Below are 14687 nucleotides of genomic sequence, written 5' to 3'. Positions count from 1 at the left end.
TACACGTTTTTGCATTGGTATGAAAAAATGGGTGTGCAGATTTTAAAATCTCTCTAGCTGATTTATTATTTTTCCCTTGGATGATTATTGGTGAGGAAAACAGAATTCACTGCATTGGGATTTTGAGTCCTGCTGCTTAATGTGAAAGCATGGGCTTCAATTTTTGGCTGCCCTGTAGCTAGAATTACACAGAGTGAAGTGCAGAAATGCGTCTGTGCCTAAACCTGGGTGCACATGAAAAATACCTATGTGGTTGACAATAATGAAGAACCATTCACTGTGGCATACTTATTTGCCCGATGGTGTCATTAATGATAAAATCCTAATAATTTATTGTTGACCAGAGAACGATAGAGCAAAGGAGCACACTAGCTGGAGTGTTGGAATAGAAAGTGTCGAACAAGTGGTGTACTTGGTGACATGGATCTTAGGGGCAAAGAAAGTGCTTTCCCTTAGCGATAAGGGTGAAGGGAATTACAGGACAAAGAATGTACGGAAAGGGTCATTGATGCGAGCAGGTAGAGAAAAAATTGTGGAGAGTAAATGCATGTTTCATAAATTTTTGACAGATATTGCAAACATTGCTTTCAGCTGCTGCATCGGTTTCATGTTGTGTGCTCGGGCCGCTATGGTAGGACTACTTACCTATGCGACAACGATAATAATAATAATAATACCCCGCCGGGGTGGCGCAGTGGTTACGGCGCTCGACTACTGTTCCCAAGGTTGCGGGATCGAATCCCGGCCTCGGCGGCAACTTTTCAATGGAGGTGAAAAGCAAGGCGCCCGTGTGCTGTGCGATGTCAGTACACGTTAAAGAACCCCAGGTGGTCGAAATTTCCGGAGTCCTCCACTACGGCGTCTCTCATAGCCTTAGTTGCTTTGGGACGTTAAACCGCTAAAAAAGAAAGAAAAAGAAGAAAAAAAATAATAATAATAAAGATAATAGAGGAAGGGATCTAGATACAAAAGTTGCAGGAAACAAAATGTAGAAAGGAAAACTATCAAATGCTAATCATGTGTGAAGGGCGAAGGCAGAGGAAAAGGCGAGGCTGGCAGAATGGAAAGGGACAAAAAGGAAACGGGCAACATAAGAAATGTTGCAGATGTTGTGAGTTCAAAATGGCTTAGTATCTACTAAAACAATAAGGTATAGAAAAGCCAGTATGTATGTATTTCATATATTGTACATTATACTTAGCGAATGGCATTTGTTTTACTAATATGAAATGCATCTTCATCATAAGCTACTAAAGTCAATCAGTAAAGGTGCCTAAATATTTGAAAGTTCAAAAGTAATTGAAAGTTATTTACGTGTTATGCTGTACTTTGTGATTATAAGTACGACCTTGACAGAGTAAAGATCAGCTCTAACATTCTGGGTTGCTGTGGTATCTCAGGCATTCATGTGTTTTTTATTATGGCAAGAGTTGTAAGAGCCAAAAACTGTAGCAATGATGTAATGAACCTTAGCAAATATAGTGTAGACTGATGTGATGCTGTTGCGTTCCACCAGTAACAGCCAGGAAATAGCAGGAAGCAACAGGGACATGCTGCTGTTGATAAGAATTGTGTATTTTTTTCACGCTGTAAAAGAACCAGAAGGAAGGAGAAATGGCACCGTGTATCACCTTGAACCTTGGTGTTCGCTGGTATCAGCTGATGGGTGACAACGCTGAATTTGGTCAGGACTGCGTGGAGGAATCATGGCAAAAGTACTCAGCAGTAAGCAATCTTTCTTTCATTAACATCTCCACAAGTCTGAAGATTGCAAAAGAGAACAACGGTTTCTTCAGACTACATGCGTCTCATTATGTGTTTCCCATAAATGCATTTCATATTTGCTTTTGATGTTGCTAGCACATGTGGTACGGTTTATATGTGCTTCTGCTAAGTGCAGTTAACGTGTGAAAAGCCCGTTCTGTTGGAGATGTCTTCTACTTTAACATAACGAACTGATTTGCATTCATGGGATAAGCAATTCAAGACAGTGGAGTGTTCTATGGATAAGTGGCAAATTAATATCATCTTTAGGGTTTTGCTTGATACCATCCACACTATGCTAGCCTTTTTCCTTTGCTGAATGAGTTGCAACATTTATTTGATGATGGGTACGTGAAAGTGCTGGAAGATATATATAGAGGGCGCACAGCAACCATAGTTCTGCATAAGGAAAGTAACAAAATTTCTATAAAGAAAGGTGTTAGGCAAGGAAACACAATCTCCTCGGTACTATTCACAGCTTGCTTAGAAGGAGTATTCAGAGACTTTGAAGGGGAGCAGTTAGGGATAAGTGTAGATGGAGAATACCTCAGTAATCTGCGATTTTCTGATGACATTGCCTTGCTAAGTAACTCGGGGGATGAACTGCAAAGAATGATTGATGACCTAGACAGGAAAAGTAAAAAGGTAGGCTTGAAAATCAATAGGCAGAAGACTAAGGTAATGTTCAATAGCTTAGGGAAGGAACAGCAGTTTACTAAAGGTAGCGAAGCACTGGAAGTAGTAGGCGAATATATCTATTTAGGACAGGTAGTAACCGCAGATTCGGACCATGAAAGGGAAATAACAAGGAGAATAAGACTGGGATGGAGCGCATTTGGCAAGCACTCCCAGATTATGCCTAGCAGCTTACCGGTATCGCTCAAGAGGAAAGTATACAACAGTTGCATCTTACCTGTGCTTACCTATGGGGCCAAAACATGGAAGCTAACAAAGAGGATTCTACTTAAGTTGAGGACAACGCAGAGGGCTATGGAAAGAAAAATGGTAAGGATAACGTAAGAGATAGGAAACGTGCAGAGTGGGTCAGAGAAATAACTCTAGTGGAAATTCTAGTGAAAATCAACAAAAAGAAATGAACATGCGCTAACTCTAGTCATAACTCTAGTGGAAATCAAGAAGAAATGAACATGGACAGGACATGTAGCGTGAAGAAAGGATAACCGATAGTCACTTAGGGCAACAAACTGGATTCCAAGGGAAGGAAAGCGTAGCAGTTGGCAGCAGAAAATTAGGTGGGCGGATGAGGTCAAGAAGTTTGCAGGGGTCAAGTGGATGCAGCTCGCACAGGGCCAGATTAATTGGAAAAATATGGGAGAGGCCTTCGTCCTGCAGTGGGTATTATCAGGCTGAGGATGATGATGATGATGGTAGGTGCACATATTTTCCAAAAAAATAATTCATCAGAAATATATAGAACTCATTCATTATGCAAGACGGCATTCATTATGCATTATTGGAGGAGTATTGCAGGAAATAGCTTTTTGTAATCCAAAAGTCGGTGTTAAAGAGCAAGTTAGGTTTGTTTAGAAAGCTTAGAGAACACGGGGAAGAACAGACAAGATTCACATGTAGCTTCATTAACAACTGGGTTTAGTTTTTGCTAGGCAGAATAAATAACTGCTGCCAACTTATAGGCATCCAGTAAATCTGTACTGTCGTGTTCAACATGCAGCAAAAATGGTGCAGACTTAGTTTTATATGATTTTTCCATTTATGCACTAAACCCAAGCTATGCCAGCACTTTTGCTATAAGACTTTGAGGGATCATTAACACTGATGTCACACTGAGGTCTCTAATGCCGATCACTAACATGTTTGTCAAAATGGTTTTTCTAGTAAATATTCTCAGTACATTCAAAAGCTTTAACATAGTTTAAGAAATGGCGAGTTGGCTTTGACCACATAGGGACAATAATGCTTGAGCTTGAATGACTGTATGCATTGTTTTGTCTCTAACTCAAGCTGGAAGTCATTTTAATCTGTCTTGTTGGTGGTTCCTTCTTTTTCTTGCTGTTCAGACATGTCCAACTGTGTCTGGAGAAAGGCGGTCCACACCAGCCTCAGTGTACTTGAAGACAAGCACGGAGCTATTTGTATTTGAAGATGAGACAACTATACAAAAAAAGGTGACTGGGAACTTATTTGCAAAGGAAGGTGTGGCTTGTCTGCGAGCGCAGTTGAGCTGATCCTGAGAACTGCATCTTCTGTAAAACTTGTCGAACTTAACGAGCGCATTTTGGAAGTACAGAACACTGGAAATTAGGTATCAGATTCTTTTTGGCGCAACAGAAAGCTTCCTGTCGAAAGTGGTTGATTCCATATCGGTTTTGATAGAAATGCTGTAGAAAAATTTAAACAAGAATTTTTGTATTAGTGCGTGTGCCCATCTTTATGTAGGCCTATGCGAGAAACCATGAGCAGCGACCATGGTAATGTTCTGGCATCAACAAAAGGGATGTAAACATAAATCTCTAATATAAATCTCCTTCGCCAGACAATAATTAGACATTAAAGTGCAAAGTGGCTTCTAGTATTTCAGTTCCCACACTTGAGGTTGTTATGGTACAGAAATGTACGCCTTGTCAACGAAAGTTTTAGAGAGCCATGGTCTCCGCTTCGTCCAAGAATTCAAAGCTCTGTGACGCCATCTAGTGGCAGATGCTAAAATCACATCATTGGTAACGTGAAAGGAGGGGTGGTTTTTATTGAAGGGTGTCACTGGAGAGAGGACAAAGTATAATGAAACGTGATGAGCAGTCCTTAAAGACAAAGAAAAAAGAACTGTGCATTTCAGAAAATCGAGATGTACTCACGTGGAGTACTGCAGTGATAAAGAACTTTTCATTGCAACAGGTCACTTCAGTTAGATTTATATGCGATCTTCAGCACCAAACTATAATTATATATTCTCGTTTCTTGCATGTTGTAGTGCTCGATCCGTGTGATATGAGGCAAGAGCTTTTTATTTCCACCATAATCTCATAAGTGTTCTGTCCCCTTAAAGAAGAAATGTTCACAACAATTTTTTATTGCTTAATAGTTTAGATTAGTCTGCTGCCTATCCTTTCAGGGGATTCATATTGCTGATGACTGTAGCATGTGTGGATAGGCAGACAACATAGCAACTGTGGATGTGGTTTTTCTTCCAGCTTTCTCAGCTACAGGAAATTACCCATGATGCATGTGTAATGGTCACGAGTATTGAAAAAGAGGACTGGAACCAAGACTGCACCCAGCGACCTGCTGCCTCCAGGTTGCTTGCAATTCACAGCTATGAGGGCAAAGGTAGGCTCTTTTAGAGCATCATATGGCATTCGCATTCTCTTAATGACAAAATAGCTTTGTATGAAAAAGTTGTCGCTTTCTGCTGATGCTTTTCTATGGTGTTTTTACTTTGTGCAGAAACCTCACCCCTTCCACCAGGGCAAAAAGGTGGGCTTGCTTGGCATTGCTATCAGAATGTCATTTCCTGATAATTGGAGGAATATTTTTGAAAACTGGAATGCCTCTATGACATGCACGCGTTTGTAACCACCTATAGTGTGGGACTGTGTGTAATGCAGCTGTTCAAATTAAGCGATGAGCTATATTATCGTACAGCCAAATGACTGCCATACATGCATAGTATGAGCATTTCAATATCTACAAGTGGAAGGAGAGTTGTCACAAACTGTTGACATGGGGGGAGCACCCCGTAGAGCATTACAGCAGCTGGACTACATACTATAAATATGACTCGACATATTAATTCAGTGCGTGGTAAACGCATCATTTATGGAATCTCGAGATCTCAAGAAAATAAATGATCAGAAATGTGCTGTAGTCCTTGCACAGTGGTTGTCCAAATACTAGGTCTTGCACATGGTTATAGATTGTTAGAGTGGTTGAAGTGTAACTGATGGATAAAATCAATAATGTAAAATGTGCCCATTAAATGTAATAAATTTAGCATATGTGTTTAGTATTTAATTGTCTGACAGGGCTCAATTTCTCTGTGTAAAAAAGTTATTTGCCTGTTTCATATAGTACCTGCTCAATATCAAGACTGCTTAAGATTGATGGTTGTTTGTTCAGGTATTCTGGTTTGCACCGTGGACAGTGCACCGGCCATCAGAAAGTTGCCTCAGTCCCTCTGCACTCACCTGGTGTACTCGAGTATCCTTTATAGCATCGGCGATAGCCACTCTTATCGGGCTAAAGATGGTGAGCCATTCATTCTTAATGCAGATGCTAAGTCATGCAATCAATTTAAAGCTGCAAGCTATGACAGTTAAGATTTCTTTGCTACTGATGTGTGATAGGCACTCGATCCTATGTTTAGATGGGCTTGAAGGTCTTACTTATGTCTTATTTATGATTTTACTCGTGTCTAGTGAATGACAAGAAAGGAAAGCAAAGTGCATGCCAGTGTGCCCAGTGCTCTGTGAAATGACCACTGTTACCATTTAACGCTCAGCAGCGTTCAGTTAGTGCGTTCAGTTTCAATATAAAGTGGGTAAAGGGAAAGGGGCAATTGAGGCATGCATAAATTCAGATGCTCTGGGTGTGTCAAAAAATTTCAAGAGCACTGTGGAATCTATACTGCATAAATGTAAAAGCCTAAGCGTTGATGGCACCACAGTGCATCACGCTTGCTGTCATTATCATTATGAGCTAAATGCACCGTCATTATCATTGCTAATGCTATCATTGTCATTATCACTAATTGCAATGCCATTGTCGTCACTACTAGTATCATCCTCACGGTAGACAAGGAGAATTATGATGGGCATTATGATGTGCGAAGTTAAAGCCCTCGGCTAGGGATCTAAGGGATGGAGGTTAAATTTCCAGTGGAGACAGGACTTATATTTTTTTGATGACGTCATCATAATGTCTTTTGATTAACAGACACCGACAGTATGAGTCATTGAAAGCTTTCACCTTAAAACTACTCCAAGGGGAACCCTGGGGTTGCGCAGAACCTAGTTTGAGAACCTGTGATAGATGTATAAAACTGACACAGTTCACAGTACAGTCGAACCTGGATATATCGAACCCGGATATGTCAAACCCGTAGGGCATCGCGAAATAGTTCGATGTATCGATGATAATTCTATATACAGAAATTGGCTTGAGACGCTGCTTGCGATCTTGAAAAATGATACTGTATTTGTCGCATAATCAACCCACTTGCATAACCCACTTGCTTTTGCCGCCTAGAATTCGAAAAAAAAAAAAAAGCGTTAGTCAGTGGCATGTCCCTTTCATTTATTGGCAGCGCGTCAAGATGCTGCACAGCGATAATGTCACGGCATGTTTATCTGGCCAGAAGCAAACTTCGCAGAGTGCCCATTCTTCTTATCACGTTGAGCTTAGGGTGGGCGGAGTCCATTGCTACAAATTCATTGAAAAGCATGATAGCTGCAAATGCCCTTTGAAGCGAACAATGCTAAAAGCTGATTTCATGATTGCAGCTGACCATGAGGCTTTTTTGAATCATAGATGCAGGGATGGGCTACTCTCACAAAAAAAAAAAAAGCCGTTTTTTAACGTTCGCAGTCGCCATAGCTTACGCTATGTCGCACGTTCAGCAATGCAAGGATGACCGACTCTTGCAAAACACACACACACAAATTTGCCGCTTCTTAATATCCGCAGCCACCATAGCTTACGCTATGCCGCGCATTCAGCACGACGACACAAGACACGCATCGCATGTCACCCGCTGCACTGGGAGGGCCATGCTGGAGAAAGCGTCCGACGTTCTGTCTGCCACAGGCTGAGCTGGCTTGTCGGCGCATGTGTAGTGTGGGCTGCTGTGAACGAAAACTGGGAGAAAGAGAGGAAGGAGAGAGAGAGAGAAATACTCAGCACTGAGTCTTCTCATTTATTGTCTGATTTGCAGATTCCTAATTACATTCATCACGTGGCTTTCCTCATGTTCTGGAGTTTTTGTGGCTTTAAAAACAAACCTGTTTCGTTCCTCTATATGTCATTGCTCACTCTGATTTCTAGTCATGACTGTCTCAGTGGTAGTCCGTCAATGACAGAGGAAGTAATCACTACTATAAAATACTGAAACCTAGGTTATCAGTGGGTTGTGATGATACTTCTAGTTTCATTGGGAATGGATATAGCAGATTGTTAGCACCTGCTTTGCTGTATTTAAAAATAACTGTCTGCGAACTCATTCCCTTGTATGTTAAAGACGGCAGTTGTAGTGCCTGTGTTCGAGCCAGGTAACATGCATAGCGCAAATGAAAGCTCTATTCTAAAGCCGCTACTTAAACCACCCCCCACCTAATAATTTTCACACATATATATATATATATATATATATATATATATATATATATATATATATATATATATTGTGAAGAGAAAGAAGTGCACGAGGAATATTCCAGTCAGTGGCATCGTGATCGCTGCGCTTGTCTGACCTGACTGTGTTCGTCTCTGATCTGCCCAGTCCTGCTGATCGAGTCCTACTGATCTGCTCAATAAACCCCCATCTTAGATTTGGTGGAGCTGCCAGTGAAGATCTATCCTCTCGCCCTGAGACTCCACAGCTCGTCCTGAGACTCCACAGCCACACAACCCCGCCGGGGTGGCGCAGTGGTTACGATGCTCGACTACTGTTCCCAAGGACGCGGGATCGAATCCCTGCCTCGGCGGCAGCTTTTCGGTGGAGGCGAAAAGCAAGGCGTCCGTGTGCTGTGCGATGTCAGCGCACGTTAAAGAACCCCAGGTGGTCGAAATTTCCGGAGTCCTCCTCTACAGCGTCTCTCATAGCCTGAGTTGCTTTGGGACATTAAACCCCACAAACCAAGCAACCAACCATCCACAGCCGCACATTACCACCTCCTGCAATGCCCGAGGACGTTAATCACCAAGCCGTACAAGCTGGCTCGGCCATCATCTGTCCAAGCTCCCTCCGCCAGCGAGACCCCGCCATCTTCAGCGGCACTGACTGGAATGTTCCTTCTGCACTTCTTCCTCTTCACAATATATTTCTTTTTTTTTGGGAACCAGGTCAGACTGGTCATTTCTTTTAGTTCAGGGAATGGTACAAGGGGTGTTCAAAAAGCACCCCTTTCATTGTTTTTTTGTCAAACAAACACTGTTTATTCAGCAAAAAATTCACAAAGATCACAGCCACACACCTGCCAAATCATGGGCAAGCATGTTAAATAACCAGTATCATGTTATGGCAGAAAAAGTATGTTGGCTTGTCTGCGAAATCTAAGAGGAGAGGGGTCAGGACACAAAAAAATATGAGGTCAAGTTATGGGGCGATTCTCTTACACTTCCGCCATTTGTTCAACTCAGTTAAAAAGTAGTATGTGACGTCAACAAGTAGGTTCATGTTTGTGATATGATGTGCCTGCGGACTCCCAATGGGGCAGATAACTTTTCATTGTTTTCAAAACTGGGGGCACGAAGTGCAAAGGTGAAATGAGATTGTGCCAAGCCAAGGCTGTAAACAGGATAGAGCAATACAATTCAGGCAGATTTGGCAATCTCTCTCCTTCGAAAGACTCAGACTAGTATGAGCTTGGGCATTGTCGCTTGTATTTGCACCACAAAGGGAACAAGCTGGCACAAAGTTGGCTCACATGCCCTAGTCCACCTTGGGCACAAAGCTATTCATGTTGATCAAGATTACATTGATACTAAGTTGTACAGATCTAGCAGATATCTTCCCCGCACCTCCACCACTTGTAATAGAAAGCCTTGCACAGGGTTCTACGCCGTGAACAGTCAAAGGAACGTTCGGCGATCAATCGTAGAGCTTATGTCGGCACATGCGCAAGTGTCGGAGCGAACTTTGTCGTCTTTGTCTTTTCTGACCATCAGGCGTTGAACATGTTTGCCATCCTCTTTCTTCAGCATCAAGCACTGAACATTTTCGAGCCGAATAATTGTTTTACAACTTGTAATAGTTATGAATTTCATAAACTCAAAAAAGAGTGAGGAATTACTTCAAGGCAGTCTTCGTAATGTGCTTTCTCTAAAGCACAAGATAAGATCCTCAAAGTGAGATAGACTTATGACGAGCGTAGCTTGTCGAAGTCTGCTAGGTAGTGAAAGTACAGTTAGCCGAGAAGAACCTGTTCTCTTTCTTCAAATTCTGCTTGCGCTTCCCCAATACTCATGGTTAGCTGACATCGTTTATTCTGGATTGACGAATGCTTTCGATTGAGTTGACCTGTTGTTGCTTAAATGGCAAAGGTGAGGCCTCTGTAACCAGAACTGTAACGGCTTGACAGCTATCTGTGTAGTAGTAACCTTATTTCATGCTGCATGCAGAGTAACTGAATCATACATGAGTTATTCCGGAGTTTGGAGCTTATGTTTGTGTATCTGAATAGTCTCAGTGGCATCTTGATGAAGTAACTAATTAATGTTATTTCATCTCTCCTTCAGCTTCTGCATTTTACGCAGCTTCTGACCTAGCCTCAAAGGGTGGAATGAAGTTTCTTTGTGAAATAGACCTAACCAGTTTCCAAGAACTCAACGTGGAGCATGCCTTTGATGGCTTTCTGACATCAAGCACTCAGTGGATTCAGGAAACACACCAGCATGGCTTGGCCTTTATAAATGTCCCTGCCATGGGTGATGCCGACAAGTTCGAATTAATAATTAAGGCAAGTTATTGGTGAAAGTCATGTTAACATGTGCTGGTAGTTTTTCGAACAATAACATCTTCGGCAGAAATTCACCTGATTGGGTTCTTGAACAAAACAGAAATTTGAGTAACGCTAACAACAAAACATTTTTAGCCCTGCCTCAAAAAGGGGAAGCAAAGGGCACTGCCTGGTGCATCTGGCTCACACATCAGTCGTCCCTGAGGAAGGGACCGAGTTGGTCCTGAAACGTTTGATTATCAAAAATTTTTTGGTTGGTGTTAGTGTTTCAGAAACTTTTGTTGTGGTTATTTTTTTTGTTTCTGTTATATTTAGCATAGGATCCTTGTTAGTGAATGCATGCTCTATAACTAATCAAAGTTGACCAACCTCTAGTATTCGCCTCATCGCTTGCTACTCAGTTGTACCAGAAATGTAAATCAGGTGTATGCACTGGCATAACGAAATTCTGTTTATTTATTACCTGGTGTCTGAATGCATCTGCCACAAATATTATTAAATTTTTATTCACACTAATTATATAAAAAGTACATTATTATAATATGAATTACAATAATTATAATACGAAGAAGCAATGTTGAGCTAATCTGTGATTTCAGTGCACTGGCCAAGTGTTAGATAAAGTAGGTTATCAAACTAGGGTTTTTCACCGAGGTATGGTTGCTTCGTAAGTAAACTATCAAGGCCGAAGGCTTGTAGTGGTTGTTACTAAATATATCTTTGAAACCTCTTGAAACCTGTAGCCCTGTGGGAGCGTTGTCATACAAGTCCAACCCTCTGAAGATTTCTAATGGCATTCCATTTCTAGCTGTTGAGTCCCCTTTCACCCATTTTAATTTCGGTGTCCTTAACAAACTGCAATGCAGGACTGGAATATACCTAATATGTTAATTGAGCATGTTTTCTTGGTCCTGTTGCAGAAAATGTGGGAGCACATTTCAAGCCAAGACTTGAAGAAGATACTCCTGGTTGGCATTGACTACGGAAGCAAAGCTGCCATGAAACTGGTGCAGTCACTTACCGGGTAAACAGCACAGCTGACATTTGTTCTGCATTTCATTAGATCTTCCCGAATATATCCGAGGACACTTTGGCAACTAAAGTGATGAAAGGCGAAAGCCTAAGTGCTGCATTATGCTATGCGCCTGTTGTGCCTGCAGCAATGAATGCTGCCACAAGTCAAGCGAGCGACTACTCTTTCACATTCTGCAAGTGCATTTATTCAGTATTTTCTGCTTGTCAGCGACTGGATTGCGCTCCTTGTATCTTCGCAGTTGTACCACGTTTACTGTTGTGTACCACGTTTACTGAGTATGCGGCAATAATGAGCAAATAATTAATTATGCAACTGTCATTGAGTAGTAATTGTTAATGAATCAGTCATTGACATGCAGTTAATAATCAATTAACTAGCCATTAACATATAATTAGTAATTGAGTAATTGGTGACAATTAGTGTAATTAATTAGTTATTGATATGGATTGGCATATGGCCATATAAGGCACGCATCCGCGCATACTGTGGTGGTGCTCTGTGATTTGTTGAAACCTCCATGACGTCATCTCATCTCGGCTAATCAGAGCCGCTGCAAAAGTGTGACACTTTTGCTGACGACAACGATGAGGCAATAAAGGCTTTCACATTAAAAGAACACACACATCCCCTACTGGCAACTATGGTAGTTAAAAATGTCATGTACCCAGAGCAATGGACTTCTTTCTGACTTGCAGTGACATTTCATCTTAAGTGACTTTTAGTTGCTGTTTGCTGTCGTGAGTTGACCTGAAAGTGAAGGAAATGCTTCCTACATTTCAGGAAATGTACGCTGATGGTATTCATAACACACCAGAGAAAAAGTAGCTGCTGCCGTCCACCATGTGAGGTGGGCTACCCTTCAAGGCCCCTAACAGACGAAGATACAGCAATCATGGTATGTGCATACACTGAAGATTGTACAGAACTTGTTCAGCTCGGTAGGACAAGAATATTGCCTAACAGCGAACATCTAGCAGTGTGTAAGGGTTGCTATGTCGAACTCAAGCAGCTAATGCGAGAACATTACAAAACGCTTATCAATGGGAAAATGCCAAGATGGCAAAAATGCACTCATTTTTTTCTTTACATTGTCATCTGCTGTTTCAGCAAACAACTGAGGTTGACTCTGGTTCTGTAACCACGCCGTGTATCTCATTCAACTTGGCTGTGAGAAAGTTTCATGGTGTGGACAAGGCTTCCTGCCATCAAGAGGAATGGACAAGCTATAGTGAGGTGATGTGTGCTTTTCTCATTAATGTGTCATCAGTCACAACTTTCATTCGTTGGCTGGGAGGAGATGTCTATTCTGACATTCTGCTTCGATGCTCCCGACGGTATTATATGCAATGAAGCGAAGACGAGAGACCGAAAGGAAGAGAAAGACGACATGAGCAGAAGATATTGTTCGGAGACAGCAGCGGTGACCGCTTGAGGCTTAACAGATAGACAGCCTCAAAAATTATGAGCATGCCTCTGGCGGGCAGGTGGTAATTGGCGGGTAACATGGCCGGGCACTAATGCACCATCTACTCAATGCACAGGCACAAGCACACGTGATTGATTGACGTCATGGGCCGCTTTCCTTTCTCCCTGCATATCACGAGAGGAAACTAGATCAGCCAGGGGGGCTTGCATGAAACAATAAATAATTCAAAAAAGAGCATTAATATCTAACTTCTTTACATAGACAATAACATAATTATGTAGCATGCTCTAGACGAGTAACACTGATGCTTATAGGCTGCATGAATTTAATTGAGTTTCTGTGGATTTCTTTTATTGCAAAACACTTGAATATGCAGGAGAAAAGTGCACAAATACAAGCCAAACAAAAATACAAAACATTAAAGGTTACATCACGACAGTAGTACACACTTATCCAGGGGTGCTATCACTCTTGCCTGTAGGCTAAAGAAGGTTTGGCCACAGGCGTGCCTTAGGTCATGGTAATATACATATTCTATGGTGAGGCCGACAAAAATAAAGAAAAATAAAGTGCCTCTGCTCAGGCCACTTAGTATAATGGTAATATACAATAGGTCTTGAAGATTTTCCTTCGAACGGGATTGTTATGATTGCATGCAATCCGATGCATGCTGTTAAATGGAAATCCAAATAATTCAAACTGCTAGCCTCGTTCCATTTAGTGTCTGTGCACGTCTGTGGCATCAATGCTCACTAATTCGACTGCTACTGATCTCTCGCTGGTTAATTTGAACGGGCTTCCGTGGGCCACAGTGCACTTCTAGCGTACGTGTAACAGCAAGCTTGACAACGAAGTCTCCGAGAACAGTCTGATCGCATAGTTTTTGGCTTTTGTATATCTGAGCTTAACACCGTTCTGCAGCGATGGCTGCTCGGCCAGTCATTATCGGCCAGCAAAGTCAGTGAAGCTAATCCACCTGAGCCCCATTTTGGATGCTGGTTGATAGTTTCTGGTGTTTTTTTTTTTTTTTTCTCACTTTGGCACCACTCGGGGATTTGTTTCACTTCTTTCCACATGGTCCCTTTAGTTCTTTCTAGTGGGTCAAAACTGCTGCTTCTGATAGTTGTGATGAGGTAGCATTGGCTTTTTTTTTTTTTTTTTGGGGGGGGGTCAGTTAATATTTTAAAAGTTTGTTTTCTAGTTCATTTAAATAAATGACCTTTTTACTATATTCAAGTCCAGTAGACGTGTGATCCTCATGCTTTTTGTACTCTTAGCAATGCAGTGAAAGATTGAAAAAAGCAGATATTTTTTTTATCTAGACAATTTCCCCAGGATAGAGGAACTTTGGAGACACCTTTTTTGCAGTTAACTTGGCTTCTTGCAAAACCCTAAATATTCTCTAATAATACTTATAGTACCCTGTAATAAATAGTTTTTCATTTCGCAGTAAGGTTTATGGCCAGATGGGTCAAAGCATGAATGTACAGCTAAAGGAGCATTGAAATTCTCCAGATGAAAAAAAAACAACAAAAATGCTCCTTTTAATGTTGTGCTACACTGGTTTGCTATAATGGTTTGCATGGTCACAATCACAGCACATATGATATGCGTTGAAATCTTCAGGGCCTATTGTATTGCAGAGACTCAGACACACGTGTGATCAAACCTTCTCCTGCATTGCAGATGAAAGAAATAGGATACCTGAATAAGTGTCTGTTGATGCAATTCAGCCCTTGATGTTTTGTAGTTTTGTCGCTTAGCCTGTTTTGAATGCTTTTCTTATATATTCAGACGGCGCTCATGTCGT

The 14687-nt window shown here is 41.5% G+C and overlaps 1 protein-coding gene across 1 annotated transcript in view; it reads left to right on the top strand.

Annotated features, from left to right (window-relative positions):
- The window catches only part of LOC146208308 (uncharacterized), a 182586-nt gene that overhangs the window by 154502 nt on the left and 13397 nt on the right, over positions 1–14687 (top strand). The window contains exons 129-137 of the mRNA XM_084578330.1: positions 1597–1725; positions 3804–3911; positions 4935–5070; positions 5188–5217; positions 5860–5988; positions 10195–10415; positions 11336–11439; positions 12232–12346; positions 12559–12684. Of these exons, the coding sequence (XP_084434456.1) occupies positions 1597–1725; positions 3804–3911; positions 4935–5070; positions 5188–5217; positions 5860–5988; positions 10195–10415; positions 11336–11439; positions 12232–12346; positions 12559–12684 (1098 nt within the window). The remainder of the gene's footprint in view (positions 1–1596; positions 1726–3803; positions 3912–4934; positions 5071–5187; positions 5218–5859; positions 5989–10194; positions 10416–11335; positions 11440–12231; positions 12347–12558; positions 12685–14687) is intronic.

This window comes from Amblyomma maculatum, chromosome 1 (genome assembly GCF_055883805.1).
Source record: "Amblyomma maculatum isolate TAMU_Amacu chromosome 1, ASM5588380v1, whole genome shotgun sequence".
NCBI lineage: Eukaryota > Metazoa > Arthropoda > Arachnida > Ixodida > Ixodidae > Amblyomma > Amblyomma maculatum.
The sequence above is the reverse complement of the archived record's forward strand: the minus strand, read 5'-3'. Positions and strand labels throughout refer to the sequence as shown.